Source organism: Chanos chanos, chromosome 5 (genome assembly GCF_902362185.1).
Source record: "Chanos chanos chromosome 5, fChaCha1.1, whole genome shotgun sequence".
Classification (NCBI taxonomy): Eukaryota; Metazoa; Chordata; class Actinopteri; order Gonorynchiformes; family Chanidae; genus Chanos; species Chanos chanos.
In genome coordinates this window covers 6,250,126-6,270,133 of record NC_044499.1, presented here as the reverse complement: position 1 = coordinate 6,270,133, position 20,008 = coordinate 6,250,126, and the positions used below count along the sequence as shown (strand labels likewise).

The 20,008-nt window shown below is 39.7% G+C and overlaps 3 protein-coding genes across 4 annotated transcripts; 2 read left to right on the top strand and 1 right to left on the bottom strand.

The window, feature by feature from the left end:
• The first annotated feature begins 784 nt into the window (after window positions 1-784).
• Window positions 785-4,104, top strand: ube2wa (ubiquitin conjugating enzyme E2 Wa). Its single transcript, XM_030775474.1, has 6 exons — window positions 785-799; window positions 1,610-1,701; window positions 2,561-2,663; window positions 2,973-3,128; window positions 3,308-3,383; window positions 3,848-4,104. The coding sequence occupies exons 1-6, from the start codon at window positions 785-787 to the stop codon at window positions 3,859-3,861; spliced, it is 456 nt and encodes a 151-aa protein (XP_030631334.1). The 3' UTR covers window positions 3,862-4,104.
• Window positions 4,105-12,063: 7,959 nt separating this feature from the next.
• Window positions 12,064-14,182, bottom strand: rdh10b (retinol dehydrogenase 10b). 2 transcript variants are annotated; one of them, XM_030774274.1, is made up of 6 exons: window positions 13,602-14,182; window positions 13,263-13,498; window positions 12,939-13,037; window positions 12,681-12,826; window positions 12,347-12,478; window positions 12,064-12,241 (listed from the first exon to the last, which is right to left on the bottom strand). In XM_030774274.1, exons 1-6 carry the CDS (start codon window positions 13,894-13,896, stop codon window positions 12,118-12,120), a joined length of 1,032 nt encoding a protein of 343 aa, XP_030630134.1. In that variant the 5' UTR covers window positions 13,897-14,182; the 3' UTR covers window positions 12,064-12,117. The 2 variants fall into 2 exon arrangements, with proteins under 2 accessions (XP_030630134.1, XP_030630133.1); XM_030774273.1 differs by having other exon boundaries at window positions 13,620-14,182.
• A 347-nt stretch (window positions 14,183-14,529) lies between these two features.
• rpl7 (ribosomal protein L7) lies at window positions 14,530-18,144 on the top strand. The gene is made up of 7 exons (XM_030773648.1): window positions 14,530-14,555; window positions 15,226-15,328; window positions 15,568-15,734; window positions 16,027-16,164; window positions 16,369-16,478; window positions 16,630-16,847; window positions 18,075-18,144. The coding sequence occupies exons 1-6, from the start codon at window positions 14,542-14,544 to the stop codon at window positions 16,836-16,838; spliced, it is 741 nt and encodes a 246-aa protein (XP_030629508.1). The 5' UTR covers window positions 14,530-14,541; the 3' UTR covers window positions 16,839-16,847; window positions 18,075-18,144.
• The last annotated feature ends 1,864 nt before the right edge of the window (window positions 18,145-20,008 follow it).

Sequence of the window (20,008 nt, the reverse complement as noted above, 5' to 3'; positions counted from 1 at the left end):
CTTATTGTTACTGAGTCTAAAAATTACCACAGGCATCTCTCAATATTAGAGTGCCCCTGTATCAGTACGAGTCAGGAATCCTTTTATACATAATATATGGCATTAAATATAGTTGTTATGAAAAACAAATTATTTGAAACAGCCACATTTGCTGCGATACAATTATAGTAGAAACTGAGAGAAAATAGTAGAGCTCCTGGGGATCATATATCCTTAGATCTCACAGCCGTCAAACAACTTTATATCATTGTAACGTTAAATTGTATTTTGGAGGACACATCCAGCTACAGAAAGCATTACACTGTGCTATGTAAACTGCAGAATTTCTTGTATTTTAAGACTCGTGGGGTCTTTTGGGGGGGGGGGGGGGGGGGGTTGTCTTTGTTGTTTTTTGTTTTGTTTTTTTCAATAGGACAATGTTATGAAGATCTCATTACAGAATCTATACTTAAATATTATATGGGTTTATCTTACATGTAATTTCGATGTGTATATATTTATAATATGCCATATTTATATATCATGCATATTTTATTTTATTAATAATAATAATAATAATAATAATAATAATAATAATAATGGCGTATCATATTCCAATATATAGAGTTTCACGAAAGTATTCGTTGTTATTGTAAATTGTGCTTGCGAAAGTTGACAATAAAAAAGAAACTTCAAACAGCGTGTGGAGACTTTTATTTTGGCGAAGGCGCACACATCGTATAAAGGTTGATTCTTATCCTTGTTGTCGATCAGGCGACCGACGTCCAGTGAACTGGTTTACATCATGGCGTCGATGCAGGTGAGTATTATCAAACTCGGGCGAGTCAACTCACTGTAATAAACATTGATGTCATCCTTTGTTATTACTTCCACCTCTTCCGCATCGTCCTGCTTTTAAGTATAGTAACTATATTAAAACCTGTAAAACAAGCGTTTGCTTTGAACAGTCTGGGACAGTTTGCTGTCAGAATGCTGAAACGTCAGCTGTAGCCACGACCTAAAAGTCAGGTGCAGATGCTAGCATCCATAGCTAGCTAGCTACAGTAGGTAGGTTAGTTTCTGAGCTCGCAGAAAATGCTAAGTTTACTTGAACTGTGTTTTCGCCGTACAAAATAATTTGAAACTAGGTAGTGTAATACATTTGAAGAGGTGGTAATAGGTATACGAGACGATGTGTGAAATCAGAGGTATGTCCGGTGTTTGACACATAGACAAATGCATATAGACACGGTCATTTAGCTAGCTGTAGATAAGCTAGCCTGAGTAGCTTGTTTTTCTTGTAGTTATTTGGCTAGCAGGAGCATCCACTACTGTAGCTGAGGATAGCTACCTCTCCCCCCACCAGCCAGTCACACACAGTCACACTTAATATACTATAAAGAGTTAATTGACTCTCTCGTCTCGCGTACTGCTAAGTAATGTCGTATTACAGGGGTTGCATTGCTTGTCAGCCACCCTTACCATTCTTTGGGTGTAAAACACCTACATTAGCATAGTAACACACTGAAATGACGTGAACCTAAAGTCTTAACGAAAGGGAAGAACCCGCTTTCGTCAGACTTTATGATGTTCATTTTTTTTTTCTCTATAATTTCATTTTCATTTTTAGAAAAGGTTACAGAAAGAGCTGTTGGCATTACAGAATGATCCGCCTCCTGGGATGACCCTGAATGAGAGAAGCGTCCAGAACACAATTACAGAGTAAGTATCTAACTTGCTGTTCTCACCATAATCGCTCCTCCCGACGTCATTTTTTCAAAATTCCATGGAGAATAATTGACTACTCTGCATGTGACCGGTGGCCTCAGTGTTTTTCTCAGGTGTGTGTGTGTGTTTCTTGCTCTATGCTGGTTATGTTTAACTAGAAATTCACATCTTGAGTAAAGTGTTTGTATTAATTAAAGGACTGTTTTCACGTTTGGAATGAAATGATTGATTTTATTGTGCTCTAAGTTGACACAGTTTTGATTTTAAGAGCTTTTTTTTTCTTGGACTATAGATTTTTCTCACTCTTCCTCTATCACATACAAACACACACACACACACACACAAAAGGAGTGCGCACAGATGTCCCAATGGCTTCCAGCTGTTTAAAACCAACAGCTGTTAAAGACAGGCGCTCTGGAACTACACACTCACATCACCAGTGCCAGCCAGCAACAAACAGCCTGATTTACAGTTGAATGGCATGCTGTGGTTATATTCCGTTCCAGTTTAATGACATGTGCTGATTGTGTTTTTTAGTTATTTATTTTTTTATTTTTTTTTATTTTGGGTTCTGAAAGTTACCCCAATGGTAGTTCAAACAGAATCCAAACATTTCTTAACAGCTATGAGCTGTTTTTTTATTCATACAAAGAAATACTTGCAGTAAAAACAAGGACTGGAAAGGGGTAATATTTTACATTTGTGTTGAAAGCAGGGTATGCATTCATAATTTTTTTTTTTTTTTTTAAGATTAGTTAAGGAACAACATTTGATAGACTGCGTTGAGAAATTGTTTGACATTTTTTTTTATGGAACATTTATATGTCAAAATGCAATTTTCTTTTTGTTTCAGATGGTTTATTGATATGGAGGGGGCCCCTGGTACTCTATACGAAGGAGAGAAATTTCAGCTCTTCTTCAAATTCACCAGTCGATATCCTTTTGATTCACCTCAGGTAATAAGACTGATGTACAGTATTAAGCTGATATAACTAGTTAACTTGCATGTGTGTTCTTTAGGGAATTGATTTTGTATTTTGCTTTTAAACGGAAATACGAATTCCACTAAAAATGTTTTAAGCACTTTTAAGATATGTATAGAAAGTTTTAAATGGTGGGGGGGAATAAAACATGAAAGTCCTAAAAAAAAAAAAAAAAACCACTCTATCTCAGAGACAATCAGTGCCTGAGGGACTTTTTGAAAGCGTCGCTTAATTTGACACTTAACTTGAAAATGATATTCTTTTTTCATTTCTTTGTTGTAGGTCATGTTCACTGGTGACAATATACCTGTCCATCCTCATGTCTATAGTAACGGTCACATATGTCTGTCCATTCTCACTGAGGACTGGTCTCCTGCTCTGTCCGTACAGTCTGTCTGTCTAAGCATCATCAGCATGCTGTCCAGCTGCAAAGAAAAGGTAAAGCCTTAGGTACCTGTTGTTACCGAAAATATGACGTTGTTACCTGTTTAAAGATACCATTTTCTTTTCTTTTTTTCTTTTTTTCTTTTTTTTTTGTCATCAGTAGCAATATATTCACAGGTGGTGATTGTAAGGTCATAGCAATGTGTTACCATCTTCTCCATTTTTCTTCACAGCGACGTCCGCCAGACAACTCCTTTTACGTTAGAACTTGCAATAAAAACCCAAAGAAAACAAAATGGTGGTATCACGGTGAGTGCGTGAATGATCTACATCTTACGGAACAGCCTTTCATCCAAACGGACAGACGTGTCATGTGGTGACGTAATTGCAGAGTGACTTAGAGTGTAGCTCAGTGTCCTAGCATGACAAGCCCAGATTCATTCTGAGGGAAAATCCGAAAGTTTCAGTGAGGAGTCGTAATTAAGTGTACGTGGTTTTACTGTACTCTCATGGTCTCCTTCCAGGCCTTAACTGATGGAAATGATTTAAATGTACTGATTAGCACATAATGCTGTTTATACTGTAATTATTTGATATGATTGCGATGAATACCTCTTATTTGCATGCCTGAAAGGGATCTCAGGGAAAAAAAAAAAAGTTTTTAAAATGAATCACATTTGATGGCTGTGAGAAAAATTCGTCTAACCTTGCTTTTTTTTGCTTTTTTTTTTTTACCTTATTATTTTTTCATTGCCGCTCCCTTTTCCAAACAGACGATTCCTGTTAATACTGTCTGGAATTTTGACTTTGTGAATGAGAAGAAACCCATGGAGAGGATGTAGACACTGTTTCAGTGCCCAGTCTGTGGGGGTACGTTCTCCGTTAACAGGCCTGCGCGACCACGTCGGGGAGATAGGCGCGTTAAGCGTGCACTTCAGCTGGCTGAAACAAAAAAAAAACACATATTTAACACTACGAGAATGTAAGGAACCGAAGACGGATTGTTTTAAGGCAAGCTCGAGCTGTGTGTGGGGGGGGGGGGGGGGCGGGGGGGATTTTTCTTTTCTCTTGTTTTTTTTGTTGTTGTTGTTGTTTTTTTGTTTTTGTTTAGTTTCGTTTTTTTGCCATTTTGAAGCATTGTGATGTTTTCTTTTGAGGGGAAAAAAAAAAAACTCTCTGAGGTTGTTATATGTTGTGCAATAAGGACAGAGGTCTTGACCCCGAGGCTTTGAATACACAGTCAGTCCAAAAAAATGAGAGCACCTACTGTAAGGGATCAAACAGTATAAGTAGACACAAATGCCTCACTTTTCTTTTCTTATTGTTTGTTTGTTTGTTTGTTTTTTCTTCCAGATTTATTTTATGCACTGTGAAATGTAGGAAATATACTAATTTTACGACGTTACAAGTGTAGATATTAATTCACCACTAGTTTCTCTGAGCCCAAGTCTAAACATTCTGGGGTTTTTTTTTGTTTTTTTGTTTTTTTTTTGTCCTCCGGTTCTTTGCCGTTTTGTTTGTAGAGAGCTCTCCTCCTGCAAATATGCTGTATTTATTTTCAAGATCTGTCCTGAATATGTTTGTCAGAATCCTGAAAGAAGGAAAACAGGGTTTAAAAAAAAAGAAAAAAAGAAAAAAGAAACCTCTTTATGGACTAAGGAGTGTTTATGCACCTATACGTGACAGCGGCTGACCTCTCCCGTTGTACTACAACGTCTGAAAGACTTTAAATATATATCTAAACAATAACAGTGTAACACTTTGATCCGTCATGTCACTCCTGCAGATTGATTCATTTGTGGTGTTTCCTGCACCCCTCCTCCTGAGGTGATGGTTGAATACTCTTAAACATTGCTGTGCTTGGAACAGTCTTTCTTTTCCCCATAGGCAACGTTTCTTTTGCTATCTAAGTAGAGCTTCTTTATTTATGAGGGTTTAAGGTTTAAGTTTGTTCTTTTTGTTTTATATTGTTGAAAAGAAATGTTCTGGTTGATAAACAATATATTTTGAAATGTCCTCATTTTGTGTCATATTTGTAAGTGCAGATGTTGAACTCAGGTAATTGAATGACTTAAAGGAACGACTTAACGACTAGGAGAAGACCTGTTTCACCCAAAAGGAAAAAAAATAGAAAAGAAAAACATGAGCTGCATAGAGCAACTTCTTTTTTTTTCCCCGCTTTTAATACTACCTGAGCGTATGTTGTCAACATAAGATTATGATCTTAGAACAGCTGACCTAATGAAAGCTCACAGTGGTTTCCTTAAATGCACTATTGGGTATGGGATTGATTTGAGGTCCAAAAGTGGAGGGGGGTTTGGGAGGGTGAGGGGGGTTAAAACAAAAATTTGGTTGACACAGATCTTCATCTTAATTTCTTAATGCACCCTCTAAGTGTTTTGCCAGAACCCTGTTCAGTGGAGTACTCATGAGTAATGAGTATGGAAAAGTGCCACATCAGAATTCGAGTTGGTAAGATCCATTCAGTCCTGTCGGTTGTTGGGAGTATACTCAGCAGTTGGAGATGTTTTGTGGTACCACAAGAGGACGCTCAAATACCATAAAAGTGGCCTGACAAACCACTGTGTCGCATATCACCTCAGAGTTTGAAATGTGATATTTGAGTGTTTTTGAGTAATACGTTCTTAATATCACAGGTCCTCACACTAATATTCTCCTACTCGTGTGTAATGGCTAAATTTATATAGAGAGAGAATTTATCCAGAATTAATTTGTGGCAGGACAGGTGAGAATGAATGTCCTTCTTCTCACTGAGACCATGTCCAGACCATGGCTGTAAACTCATATCCGCCAGTTGAAACGATGTTTGAGCTATATAAAAAGCACCGCATTTGATGTGCTATGATGTGCTGACGAGCTATGGGGGCTGTGTAGAGTTTTGTAATTTAATTAATTACCGCAAAACCTACAGGGGGCAGTAGAGTGTAATGTGGTCTGGCCGTAAAGAGTGTAAGGACATGTAAAGTATATCCCTTATCAGTGATCAGTATACTTAAAAATTAAAATATTTCTCAATTTATAGATTTCATGGACGATATCATACGCCTTGTCAAAATGGAACATTAAATAAAGTAGGCGTCACCATTTCCTGTTTGACCTGGTCATTTTGTCCAGAGATGTTTTGCGATTTCGGGACCGTAGTAATAATGAGTAACCTACGACTCAGTCTCTTAGTTTCTCTCCGGTGTGTAACAATCACTTTTGCTCATGGAAATCTTGATTGGGAAAGACGGACTACATTCCATTTCTGCATTCAGTTGGGTGGATCAGCTCCAGAGAAAATAGTCTTGCGGAAATTATCTTACGCGTGCAGGGTGGTTATGTCGATGACATAAGCGATATTCAAGCTAGGAAGAGTCAGAGATGGATTTTCCTGGTGCGATAGATAAAGGAGGCAACACTGATTCAAAGCCCACGCACTGTCTCTGGTTTCATTCAGTGGAAATGCATTACTGATCCATGTTCCACTGAAAGGGTGGGATTTCTGATATGAAATGTAGTGTTTGGATTCAGAACATTTTCTTTCTTATTTTTTCGGTAAAAGAATAAAAGTCTGTGAGGAAACAGAATTCCCCACTTGTTCCGTATAATCCGTTATCTCTCAACGCCTTTTTTGAATTTAGACCACTTTTCGCCTGGAATTCAGTTAGTTGCAGTCTCGTTTAGCCTTAGTAATTGAAAAGTTTGCTGCGGAACCTGAAAGGTGACATGTTGCGACCAGGGTTTCCGTTAGCCGGTAATTACCGGGTTTTGCCTGGTAAAATCTAAAAAAAATGCCGGTCAAAATGTCCGGTAATAATGCTCAAACAAAACGTAGCTATAACTAAGGTTATCCCTAAACAGGACATTTGTTTTGCGAAACACACAGCCAAACGGCATGGAGGAGAGAGTGATGCAGGCTATGCGCACTGCAAGCTGCAAAGACACAATGCACACGTTTGATTTCAAGTCGGCAGCAGAGGACTTTGCCACAATGAAAAAAAGGAGAAAATAAAATGTTGCCTCTGGGAGCCTATAGGCTACAAGTGATGCTATGTAGGCCTAGCCGTTTTTTTAAACAGGCTACAGATATTTCATTTTGAGGTTTTGCTCAGTCGTTATGTTCGTTTTGCTTAATCCTTACTATTCTTTAAATAGAAAAACTGCTTTGAGGTCATTGTCATTTTTTCGTCAACCTAGATGTACATTATACTTGCGTTTGTAACATATACTGTTATTGAAACGTGACCGGTAAATTCCAAATTTGTCCGGTAAAATAAATTCTTGCCAGGCACCTGACCGGCAAGAAGAATCCTGGCGGAAACTCTGGTTGCGACAAGCGTTGAAAAATATTTGACAGTGGGCCATGCAACCCATGTGGTACACTACAACAGCCACGTAACATTTCTGAACCTAATGAGGATCGTCCATTATTGTCAGCGAGTAATGAGCATAATTTCGTGCACTTTTTCTTTGTAACCAATTCATCTCTATGCAGACCACGTGGGCGTACTGTATACGGGTTTGTTAGTCTTAGACTGGGCGGCAGCCTGTTCACTTTCGCAATGTTGGCCAAGAGTTGTAAACATGCCTCAGTCGACATTTTTGTGTTGGCTCCAATTAACTGCTAATACCATCAAGGCATCAACGGGAAGACAGAGGCGATATGCTTTCAAAAAAAGCTTTGTTGAGGGGAAAAACATTCCCTGGTGTATTTCTATCTAACTACTCGCTTTAAAATAGGTCACTCCTATACACTTGTGACTTCAAAAAAAAAAAAAAAAAAAAAAACCTGTGTCATTAGCGGTCCCGACATTTCATTGTGAGGTCTGCAGATGTACTATTGCGCAAATCTGTTTGATTGATTAACATTTTGGCTTACGTCTCACATGGATAAGCAGAGAAGAATCCCTTGATCCTTTTAGCTTGTGTTGGCGAGTTACACAAGGGTCTTGTATTGGACTAATTCCCACGACCTTTATGGGGCTTGTGAATGCGAATATTCTCTTCTTAAATTGGGGGGGGGGGGGGGGGGGGGGTGCCGTATTTTATTATGATAGAGCTCAACTGGGACAACTGCAGGACAGTGACCTAGGAGAGAAGGAACCAGCTGCAGCTCTGATGTAACCTAGTACTCAGATGGGCCAGACTGTCGCCCAGTCTTCGCACATATGAAACAGCACTGTCATACAATGGACAGACAGTTATGCTTAAAGAGCTTTCATTTAAACAGTGTCCCATTTTCCCTGGCGTGTAGTCCCCTGCTGAAACTGAAGAGTCGAAATGCTACCTTAAAAAGCACACGCTGGCACAGGAAAAGATAGCGCAGTACTTGGGCGAAAATAAATCAATAAATAAAATGTGCAATGATACATCAGTTCATTTTCGAAAACCTGACGTTTTACTCGTCAACACGTAGCGTTTCAATATCAAAAATGTACATCTTACACTGGAATATTACCATAAATAAATACAAATAGTTCTGTACTATACATGACTAGAACCTTACTTGTGTTTTGTTAATATCCGTGTACAGAAGTGAAGCAATGATTTACTTTAAACATTTGGCAAACATTTGTTAAGGCAATTATGCTTATCTGTGTCAGATAATATGTAATAGATACCAGCAGTATCCCACAGTCTAATGCATTAACACACCTGTAACCTGCAGAGTGGGTTTATGGCGCTCTTCTGATCATTGTTCAGATTATGCTGGCTCAGCCTCTCATGCCATCAAATGTACATAGCACGATGTCTGGAAATGTTCTGAATGTGAATGTTTGTTTGTTTGTTTGTTTGTTTGTTTGTTTTTTTCAGTTTCTCCCATCAATTATTTTATTGTCTAACATCCATTACCATGAGATAGAAGTCCTAGTTGCTGGATTGTAACTTAAAGTCAGTTTGGTAAAAGTTACATGTTCAACCCAGCTTTACACAATCTCTCTCTCTTTTTTCTTTTTTTTTCCTATTTCCCTGTGTCCTTGCTCATTTAGGAGAGATCTCGTCTCTGGTTGCTTGTGAGCTTTCCTGCATTTGTTTGGAAGATGCCTAATTGTTTAATTCCATCTGGGCAGAAAATGAAGTTACCTAATCCCAGGACATGAGGCCTCTTTGTGCGACTCTGCTACCCTTCCCAAAACATGTTCCCTAAAATGGAATTAGTGTGCCCCTCTTTTTTTTTTTTTTAAATTTGTGAGAGTGATTTTGTTTCGGAACAGACAGTAAAGTGGCTTAGAAACTCTCCGCGACTCAGAGCACTCAGGCATGTTTCCACAGTTTTGTTGTGCTGTCGTCATATCTGTTTACAGAGAATGTGGTCTTTTATTTCAGTGGCGTGTCCATTGTAACCATGTCAAACAGCTATGTTTTATGTGTTATCTTTTAGAATCTTTTTTTCTTTTCTTTTTTTTTTGTTTGTGTTGGTCCGTTTTTGATTTGCAAAACCAGACTTCTGCATGTGTTCAAGTAAATCTCAGTTTTTAATATCTGAAGTTTACATGCCTGGGTTAATCTTTTAATGGTTTGGTGGAATGCTATTTAAATACAAATCTCCAACATAAGGAAAATCAAGATAATGGTCATTCCTGATTCGTGGCTCATATTTCTACACATGCTCTGTCCCTCCCTGTAAGCGTTGGAAAGACACTATTCTTTTTTCCTTCCTGGTTTTTCTCCTATCCTCTATCAATGGACAAGAATGCTGGCTGCCTTAGGCCATAGTCATTTGACTGTGATACCCCTGTATTTCCGATGATAAAGTCAGGAGCTTCAAAACATGTAAATGACAGCTTTACATGGTGCAATGGGTGTTCTCCCAGGAAACTACATTGACATGCTCTCTAATGGTATTTCCCAAGGCCTATAACATCATATTTAAATTTCCTTTGAGTGTCATATTGCAATTGTAACATTATGTAATTGCACCTATACACTATAACGTAGATAATGTATTATTACATAATTAGAACTGTAACCCCTCATATGTTGTGTACGATGACACCTAAGCAGGAACATGGAGAACGGATTATGTCATTCAAATCTTCAAATCTTCCTTTTTCTTTTAGACACTAATTATGTCATGTTCTCCTACTGGAGAATCTGTTTTCTGGATTCTTTTAGGCCAGGATAGAGTCTCTTCTGTCTTTTTGTGGAAGCTGTGACATTGGTTGTGGTTGCATTGCTCCTCTTCTTCCATTTGTCACCTTATGGTTTTAAATTCGTCATTGTTTGGTGTCAGTGATATAAAACATAAGGTATCATAGCTGAGCTACATCCAGGTGACATTCTCACAGTGCTTCTCTCTAATCTACTGCTCTTGAACTAAGTCTCCATACAGAATCTCTTCACTTCTCAGCTTCATTATGTTTTCACACATAGGACCAAGATCACAAAACAAACCCGAACCACACACACACACACACACAAAAATCACCACAAATTACTAATGTCAGACATTTTTGGGTGTGCTTTGGAAGTGAAGTGATTCTGTTTAATCTTGAAAGTGTGTGGATCACACATGTTTGTGATTCACCCATTCGCTGTCTTACTGAACCAGCGGCTTGATCATTGTCGTTCTCTATGATCTTTGCATTTCACCAAAAAGTGCTATATGAGCTGAGAACTATGTTAACAAACAAAAAGATTGCAGAGCTACTAAGACAAAGTCCAAGCACACCTGTTGTGTTATTTGTGCAATATATTATTTATCAGGTTTTTTTGGGGTTTTTTTTAAATACTCCCGCTGGAGCCGTCTTTTGAATGATGCGGTATAGCACAGTAAGTGTTCCATGCATTGATGTAGATCAGGCAGGTGCTCAGAAAAGGCCATGTGTAATGAGGTGTGAGGAGGCTGGTGGAAAGAGGAAGTCGTAGTCAATGTGTGTGGACGTATTCACGTGGCCTGACTCCAAGGCAGGCATATCTCATCACTAATTGGATCCTCCTGCGTTTATCTGACTTTTATCACTTTCCTTTAAATGGTATTAAGATAGTCAATATATAACATGAGTTCTGAAAGGACACTTTGTAAATAATTTGTCGACTTTTAGTATCAGCACGGGATTTACAAGTGAGTCAGGGGGAAAAAAAGTTGGGGTTAAACAGGGAAACCTAAATCAGAACATATCTTTTTTTGAAGAAGAAGAAGAAGAAGAAGAAGTGTGGCTTATTACCTTCACAGACACTGTATATTTGTTCAAGAAATACTCAAAACTTTAGTGACTTATTTCTTGGGGGTTTTTTTTGAGTTACCCTCATTAAGCATTTTTGTATTTCAGTCAGTACTATACCACAGAAACACAGAACAGATCACTTGTATGATTTGTCACATTAGTTTTTAATATTAAATTATATTACATCTTAATATACATCTCAATTTTCCAACGTCATGTCAGTACATTGCTGCACAAGAAGAATCACAGTTCTTGACATTGTTGCACAAACAGAATCATTAGGATATATGGCAACAAAGTTACCAGTCAATGTTGGATCAAACAGTTTGTAATTATAAATGACATACAAAAACAATGTCTAAAACTCATCTGTCAGCTTCAGTGAACAGAACTGAGGCTCTTAATAGTTTCTAAAGCGTTGCATGACACGGTGAGGACACATCCTCTGAGGTAAGTGACCTTGGAATATTGACATAATAAAAGACACTATAAATTTCTCAAGAAAAGAATCGATAATTCTTTGTACATTCTTACAGTAACATACTGTATATTTTATAATCATAGCAATAAATGCCGCTGACTACATTGTGTATAGAGCTGATTTCGAAATCAACCAATTTCAAAATCAGAATAGATTAATCAAAGAAAATTGTTTGTTCCATCAACTTAATTAGTGTTAAATATAAGTCCATAATATAGTTTGGTGCCTCATTGTTCCTGAGAAACAACATGGCGGTTTTGTGTTTGTTTGTTTGTTTTTATTGTACAATTGTAGAATAATATTTAATAATAATAACTTAATAACTTTAATAATATTATCGGTGAAATAAGTCTTGTAATGTCAGTCCTTTTTCTTCACTAGACCTTGGCATCTACATTCCCGATTTTGCTTCATTGTTGTTCATGGACTCCTTGCGATGCGCCAGGAAAGGGTACATGCATTTGTCGGCGCCGATGAACCGATACATGCATACAATAGCATCGAATGGCAAAACTCTGCAAAACAGGATGGCGTTTTGGTCAGTCTCTTACATCAACAATGAGAATGCGTAATCTTACAGCGAAGGCAGTTTGTGTTAGTATGAGGTTAAACATTCTTACGTTTTCATGAAGGTGACCATGTACATAGCTCGTGGAGTGCAGACCATGGGCTGGTCCGTGAGGATGGCTCTCATAGCTTCCTTCACGCAGTATTCTGGCTTCAGTGGTGGGAAAAATGGAGCCATCTCCTTTCTGTTCAAACATTACACAACCACATTACTCCCTTTCACAGTTACAGGCACAAACGTATGACATGTGCATGTCTTCCATAATTGTTATGAAGAAGACTGGTTTTAGTACAGAGCTATTGACAATCTAATTGGGAACACGGGTTTTATTCCCCTCTGTTAAAAAACCTTTTAAAAACACAGAATATACTTCTAAGGTCACTCACCTGATTTTGCAGCCTTTAAACATGCCGGTGTCCACTAAGAATGGGCAGACCAGAGTCATCTTAATACCATCTTTGTCAGCTGCCTTCAGTTCATGGCTGAGGGATTCATGAAATCCAATGGCTCCAAACTTGCTTGCACAATAATCCTGGAATGTAAAAGATGAACAAACATTCAGATTTCTGGTACTCAGTCTGTTTTGTGTTGGCAGATTGTTTAGGACTGGCAAAAGTTATACATGAGGGCAATAGTCTACTAACCTCAACACCAGCAGTTGTGAATAATCCCAAAGAGCTGGCTACAGTCACAATGTGTCCGTGATTCAATTCCAGCATTTTGGGAAGAAACGCCTTGGAAGTCTGTGGATTAAAAGAGATAATGTGTATTAAAATAACTAGAAAGACTTGCCATGATTTCACAGATTGAGACATCTCTTAGACTAATCCACATATAGTCAGTTAATCAAAGTAAGGCAGGGACTTGCAATAACTGATTCAGACAGACTGCTGGGAACAACATATTCCTTATCTCGCTCGGTGGTGTCCTAATGAAAAGCAATGTTTGAAAGGGATAGTAAAACTCACCCAGAAGTGAGCGTGGCAGTTGACCATCATGGTTCGCTCAATGAGCTCATCTGGACATTCCAGGAGATGGTGCCCTGAGACTACACCGGCGTTGTTGATGAGAATATCGATGTTGCCCACCTCTCTTCGCACCTTCTCTGCAGTGGAATATACGCTCTCGCGTTTACTGACGTCGCAATAATATGTGAAAACTTGTGGCTGGATTAAAGGCACGTCTTGAACACCGTCGTGAGGTTCTGTAGATAAGAAAAACACAACATGTAAAGAAAATTATGTACGTTCCCAGATGTTGCAATTAAGGGGTCTTTCTCCCATTTCAGAGTCTCGCTAGCAGTGTACTTAAGGAAATATACTTACCCTCTTTAGAAACTGACATATCCCGATAGATTTGTCGAACCATCTCGGCAGTTTCCTCGTTCCCTTGCCGGTTAATGTCCCAAAGCACAAGGGTCGCCCCTCTCCGGGCAAACTCTTTCGCAAAGAGCCGTCCGAGACCGCTTCCAGCTCCAGTTATCACACACACCTGACCTGCCACACTCTTTTCCCGTGGCCGAATGAGCCATTTCGCACCAGCCAATATGAAAGCCCAAACCACTTTAAGAGACACTACGAAAAATTCAGCCACGATGTTCATGTCGAAAGTTTTCGATGCACAACAACTTGCTCACAGTTTAAATGACCTCTCGCCTTGACAGCCGATGTTGAAAAAGTGGTGACTTGCAAAGTCCAGAAGTTACAGTTCTATTGTCTGTTTGCAAAATCTAAGTTTAAGAAACTCTTTGCAAACAACGATTGAACCGATCAAGTGAGTCAGTGCACCGCGACAAAAAAGATCTTCGTAAAATTAAAAGTGTCTTGAGGATCAGTCTTCAGATGAGGAGTTCACAGGATATAAAGCTCTGTCTGTCGTATTCTTTCTGTACTCACCAGAGACACTTCACTGCTCTCTGTGGTTCCTCTATATAAATACAAAAGGAGTTCTCCATGACGATACTGGACGCGTCATATACACGCCTGCATGGAATGAAAACGATATCTCATCCTCTCCACTTGTATTTGTGAGAGTTAGATTCATATAATTAATAAAATGTTTTAATTCAGCATTGTATGAAAGTAAGTTGCTGCGGTAAAATAAAGCTTGTTTGGATGTAAACAAAATTGCATTTTCCATAAAACCATTAGGCAACAAAAAGTCAACTTTCGGCAACAGGAAATGCGATGGACCCTCGCTATAAATATCCACTGCGCATGCGTAGTGTTCTCTTTTACTGTGGGGATAATGGCGGGTGAAACGTAAGTGAAGTCGCTTAGCGATTTAAATCTTTTTACATCTTTACAATCATCATCTATCCATTAAATAACACCGTCGAAATATGCCACAAAGACATGAATGATCCATATTATAATCATATTTGTTACTAATGTTTTAGGAGATGGCCAGTAATTTGATAACGAATGATCTGCTTTTGCTCAGTTTGCTGTGCTGTAGAAACGTGTGATTGAAAAGATAGGCAGAAACGGTAGAAAACTGAGCTGCTTCCTTATGTCCCTGCCGAAACATCTTTACAGTTTATTATTACATGGAATACTGCTTTTATTACACTTATACGTATGTAGTAACGATGCTGTCATTGTACTGTCTTCGACATGTTTGAAGTTAGCATAGCATGCAAGCTAATAGAAAGCCCGCTGATATGCTAAGGGAAAAGGTTACCGGCCTAGGCTGTGACTCCCAGATCAGCACAGACAGACACAGCAGCAGTGTCTTATATGTAGTTTATTACAAACTGTACAAGTACAGTGGTTTGGTGAATCTGTTGGCGGTGCGACTGAATAGCGACGTCCAGTTGTCATAATACAGCACGTTAGGGAGAATTGTCACTTCCCGTAGGCCTTGAAGTGTATTTGAGGATGATCTTGCAATGTAACTTACAAAAGTGTATTGTCTTACCCAATTTCATAGAGAGAAGAAAGTACCTTCGGTCCCCGAAAGCCTCTTGAAGAGGCGCAAACGTTTCGCCACCGTCAAAGCCATGCGTCTCAAGGCCCAGGTGGCTGAAAAGAAGGTGTGTAACTTCACGAGAAACAAAGTGATGCTCGCGCCTGGCTATGACCAGCACTCTGTAGAGTTGCATGTATCTCGCACGTCCTACCAATAAAATGCAACAGTAAATATAAATACAACGTGTTTAAAGTGTAATTGTCTTCATACCCATGTAGTTCACGGAGTCACTTGGTAGAAATCAGTCGTGATTCTTCAATCAATTTGATGTGTGTTTTTTTTTTTTTCCCTTAATCTTCCAAGGCCCGTAAAGTCACCAGGAAGCTCATCTACAAGAGAGCTGAGGCTTATCACAAGGAGTACAAGCAGTTGTACAGGCAGGAGATTCGTATGGCGAGGATGGCTCGCAAAGCAGGCAACTACTACGTCCCAGCCGAGCCCAAACTGGCCTTCGTCATCAGGATCAGAGGGTGAGCAGAATAATGTTGCCGCTGTCGTTTTCTGTTTCCAGATGCTCTCAGTGACGTGTGTGTGCTACTGAGACTCAGCATTCTCAGTCTCCACGATCAGGTGGTTAATGATGTTGCTCTTTTTTCCCCGTCTTATCGACCATGGTGATTGTCCTGAAAAAGTTAAGCCAACTCCTCTGAAACCACATAACGCAGGGTGTCTGGCATATGAACGATTGGGAGGACCCGTTTAACTAACAAGATGTTTGATTTTTTTTTTTTCCCCCACGCCCCCTTTTCGCCCCTCGGCCAGTATCAATGGCGTCAGCCCCAAAGTGCGCAAGGTGCTGCAGCTGATGCGTCTGCGCCAGATCTTCAACGGCGTCTTCGTCAAACTGAACAAGGCCTCCATCAACATGCTCAGAATCGCCGAACCCTACATTGCATGGGGGTAAGTGACGGTCTGAAACGTGACTGCGTCGTCTATGGAGATGTGTGTGTTGTGTCTGTAGAATCTCTGCGGTTACGTGTTTTATAACGTACCACGCGGGAAGGCGTAGTTTTTGCGATGCTGCACCAGAAGAAAAGTGGGCCCTTCTTAAATTTAGTTTGACTCCTTGACAGGGTTCTGTACTTAGATTATTTCTGCTTGCAGCTACCCCAACCTGAAGTCCGTGCGTGAGCTGATCTACAAGCGTGGTTATGGCAAGATCAAGAAGCAGCGCATTGGCCTGACCGACAACGCCCTTGTGGAGAAGACCCTTGGTACGTCATCTGTTTTGTTATAAGTTATTGTCGCAGAAAGAAATAAGGCTGCAGTTGGAAAGGCGATCAAGTCGTTTTTTTTTTTTAGTCTGCTCATGTCATGTTGTTGACTTCAGCGTAAGTATTGAAAAGCTGTCGATCGCTGTTCCAGGGCAGTACGGCATCATCTGCGTGGAGGATTTGATTCATGAAATCTACACCGTCGGAAAGAACTTCAAGGTCGCAAACAACTTCCTCTGGCCCTTCAAGCTGTCCTCTCCCCGCGGTGGCATGAACAAGAAGACCACGCACTTTGTGGAGGGTGGTGACGCTGGAAACAGGGAGGACCAGATCAACAGAATGATCAGGAGGATGAACTAGAAAGGCCTGGTGAGAAAAAGTTTGAGAATTACAGTAGAGTCTAGCCAGTCTTCCTTCTGGAGGTCCGTGGGGTGAATCTGGACCAACCGTGTTGTAATGTCCTGAATTTTGAAAGATCATGACCGTAGTGAACCATGTCAATTCATATTATGTCAGAACTGGAAGCATCCAGCAGAAGGAAGTTAGTTATTTAAATTAGAAAAAACTAATAATAATAATGATAATCACAAGAGATTGTTGAGGGTCTTGTTACTCATTTAAATGACCATCACAGAATATTTCAGCATCGATTCTGTAAATGACTAGGCAGTGTATTGGCAGCATTGGGCTGGTTTAGATGCAGACTACTGTGGTCAGACATCACCCCACACGGTGCTGATGCATCAGGATCTTATCTTGAACGTGGCCTTAATATTTAACAGCATTCCTCAGCCCCTCCCCCTTTTTTTAAAAATTCTACGCACATCAGGTTTAGTTTATTTCTGATTATCCATAAGTGTAACTGGTCTGTGAGTCTTTGTGTAGAAGAGTCACTGGTTTAAGGAACTATTGTAGTTACGTCCTGTCGTCACCCACCATATGTGCGTTTGAGAGACTGAAAAAAAAAATAGCAAACACATCTGTGTCATCAGAGCAAACTCGGATTCATACATTCTTTTTAATCAGCTTCAGCTCAAAAGCCACCTTTTTCCTGCATGTCACCTCTGGTAATAGGATGTTCTTGCGGCTTTCAAAAGATTTGTGTTTCAGCTAGATGAGAGAGGAATGTACAGAGAATGAGTATGTCACGAAGTCTTGTGAATGATCATTATGGAATTGTCTGAGTGGGAAAGGATGTAACCTACATGTCTGGAATCTGACATTAAATTAGATCATACAATGACACTGACATCCGGTGGCTGGCCAAAATGAACTGTTTCTGCTGAAATTTGTAGGGTGTTGGATAGTAATAGTTCAAAATGATGGACACCAAATTAAAGTCGATCAGCTTTAAGATTTGCCAAACGTTGTCTTTCCCGCCTGTGCGAAGGACGAACAGGGGACCCCCGATAGGAAATTCAGTGCTGTGACCACTTGTAGTTCACTAACTGAAGCTTGTACCAGAATAAGTCTAATTCACTTTGATTACTTCTGTGTATATTAGGCACTCTCTGCTCTTGTTGCTGTCTTGCCATCTAATGGGAATGCGTTTTATCTTGTGATCCTAACCTATGTTTTCTTTCTTTCTTTTTGCAGTGGTCTTCCGGGACGTTTCATTCTCTGTTGGTCTGTGTGATGGAAATAAAGCTGTTTAATAACAAAATCAGATTTGATGTTTTTCTTTCCTTTTTTTTTTTTTTTTTTTTCCTTTTCACTGGAACTGATATTCTACATGGTTCTTTGATTTTTTTTTTTTTTTTTCCCAGCCTTGTTCTCATGACTCCCAACATTCCATGTGCTTTTTCATATTCCTCCATGAACATTACTGATAAAACCGGTCAAAGGTTTGAAGTTTTGAACAGGAAAAGCTGTTGTGTCACAAACTGAGTCCTAAGTCAGAGTGTGAAGCAGTCCAGTTAGGGGATAAGATGATGTTCTGACCAACACTGCCATCTAGTGGCCGAATAGTTAATGTGAGATCTTGACGCTGAGGAGTGTTAGCCTTGACAGAATTTGCCGCCTGTTGCCGTCCACTTCAGTGCTTTTCAGAATACTACCAGGCTGGCAGTCGTGCGATGGATGATACACTATGAGGATCAGAAGTTAATCCTGCATAGATAAAAACTGTTTAGATAGTATGTGTAATGTAGATAAATTCCTGAATACCTGAAAAGCAAATGGTTACTCGTGCTGAATATGCCTGTAGTTTGGATACTGGCAATGACGTCATCATCATCGTCATTTTCTGCCGCTTATCCGGGACCGGGTCGCGGTGGCAGCAGGCTGAGGAGGGTAGCCCAGACATCCCTTTCCCCGGCTACATCCACCAGCTCCTCCTGGGGGATCCCAAGGCCTTCCCAGGCCAGCCGAGATATATAATTCTCCCGTGTCCTGGGTCTGTCCCGGGGTCTCCTCCCAGCTGGTTGTGCCCAGAACACCTTCACAGGGAGGCGCCCTGACTAGGTGCCCGAACCACCTCAACTGGCTCCTTTCAATGCGGAAGAGCAGCGGCTCTACTCCGAGCTCCTCCCAGGTGTCTGAGCTCCTCACCCTATTGGCAATGACGTTTTTCACTCAATTTAGGCGGGATGGGAATGGGCGGGGGGGGGGGGGGGGGGTGCTTTTTTTCTCTTTTTTCCAGTAATCAGTCTCTGACACCAGTGTGTTGTATGGTGGTTTACTTTATTTGGAACAATGCAGTAACTAGTTCAACGAAATTTGCACAATAAAAATATCTAATGTCACAAACTCATACGAGCTAACAACTGAAGTTCATGAGGGAACACAATAAACTCAACCAGGGTAAAATGACACTCCAGTAACGCCAGCACAGGCTGTTCAGGCTGATAGTATGTAAAATGAAATCTAATCAAACCCCTTTCGTGTAAAGTTAGGGGAAAAAAAAACACTAGTAGCTCTAGGACCTGTTATACTTCGAAATAAAGTGCTCCCAGACATTCTGTAATGAATATATGCGGTATTATGTATTTCAAGTGACAGCAAGGTTAAATGACATCCATGAGAGGGAACAAGCCATGATATTCGTGCTTTCAAGTTGTACAAAACCTGAGAACTCAATAATACTTTGCATATTTTACTCTAAAAAAATTAGATTTTTTTATGTACAGTGCTATGAAACAGAACAAACAAAAACAAAAAACCCCAAAAACGTTGCCTTCTCATAAATATCTATTTATGAAAAGGCACATAAAACTGAAGAAATGGAAGAATGTTTACGCTTGCTTTACTTTATCTTCAAAAACAACAAACAAACAAACAAAAACCCCTATTTAGTACAGCCAAATCGGCAAAACTCATATTTGCAGATCATAGAGGTTGGTAATAAGTACTTCTGTGATAGTGCTGTACAATCATTGGAGAAAAAAAAACAAAAAACCAAAACATACAGTATTTCACTGTAGAATACTCACAGTTCTCTTAAAACACTGCTGAGTTTAAAGAAGCCAAGTTCTTTTTCAAAATTCTGTCGATACTTTATGGCAGTCATGCATGGCAATACAAAATGCTCA